Below are 214 nucleotides of genomic sequence, written 5' to 3'. Positions count from 1 at the left end.
GCGCCCCGGCCGCCCCGCCCGCCCCCGCGCTCCTGCCCGCCGGTACGGAGAGGGGGAGACAGGGAGATAGGGAGGGAGGGTGCGCAGCTGGGAGCGCAGGGGCTGTGCGGGGTCCCGCCGGGTCCCTCCATCGCCACCCCCGCCGGGAAGGGGCGGGGGGCCGGGGGACCCCCAGAGCCGAGCCGGGGCTGCCAGGGGGGGCCGCGGGGCGGGG

At 83.2% G+C, this 214-nt stretch overlaps 1 protein-coding gene across 1 annotated transcript in view; it reads left to right on the top strand.

Moving 5' to 3' along the window:
* Window positions 1-5: 5 nt before the first annotated feature.
* The window catches only part of SEC23IP (SEC23 interacting protein), a gene marked incomplete at its 5' end in the record, with an annotated part of 35074 nt that continues 34865 nt past the window's right edge, over window positions 6-214 (top strand). The window contains one exon of the mRNA XM_008643199.2: window positions 6-42. Within this exon, the coding sequence (XP_008641421.1) occupies window positions 6-42 (37 nt within the window). The remainder of the gene's footprint in view (window positions 43-214) is intronic.

The sequence above is a fragment of the Corvus brachyrhynchos genome, unplaced genomic scaffold (assembly GCF_000691975.1).
Source record: "Corvus brachyrhynchos isolate BGI_N302 unplaced genomic scaffold, ASM69197v1 scaffold319, whole genome shotgun sequence".
NCBI classification, from domain to species: Eukaryota; Metazoa; Chordata; class Aves; order Passeriformes; family Corvidae; genus Corvus; species Corvus brachyrhynchos.
This window is presented reverse-complemented; position numbering and strand designations above follow the sequence as displayed.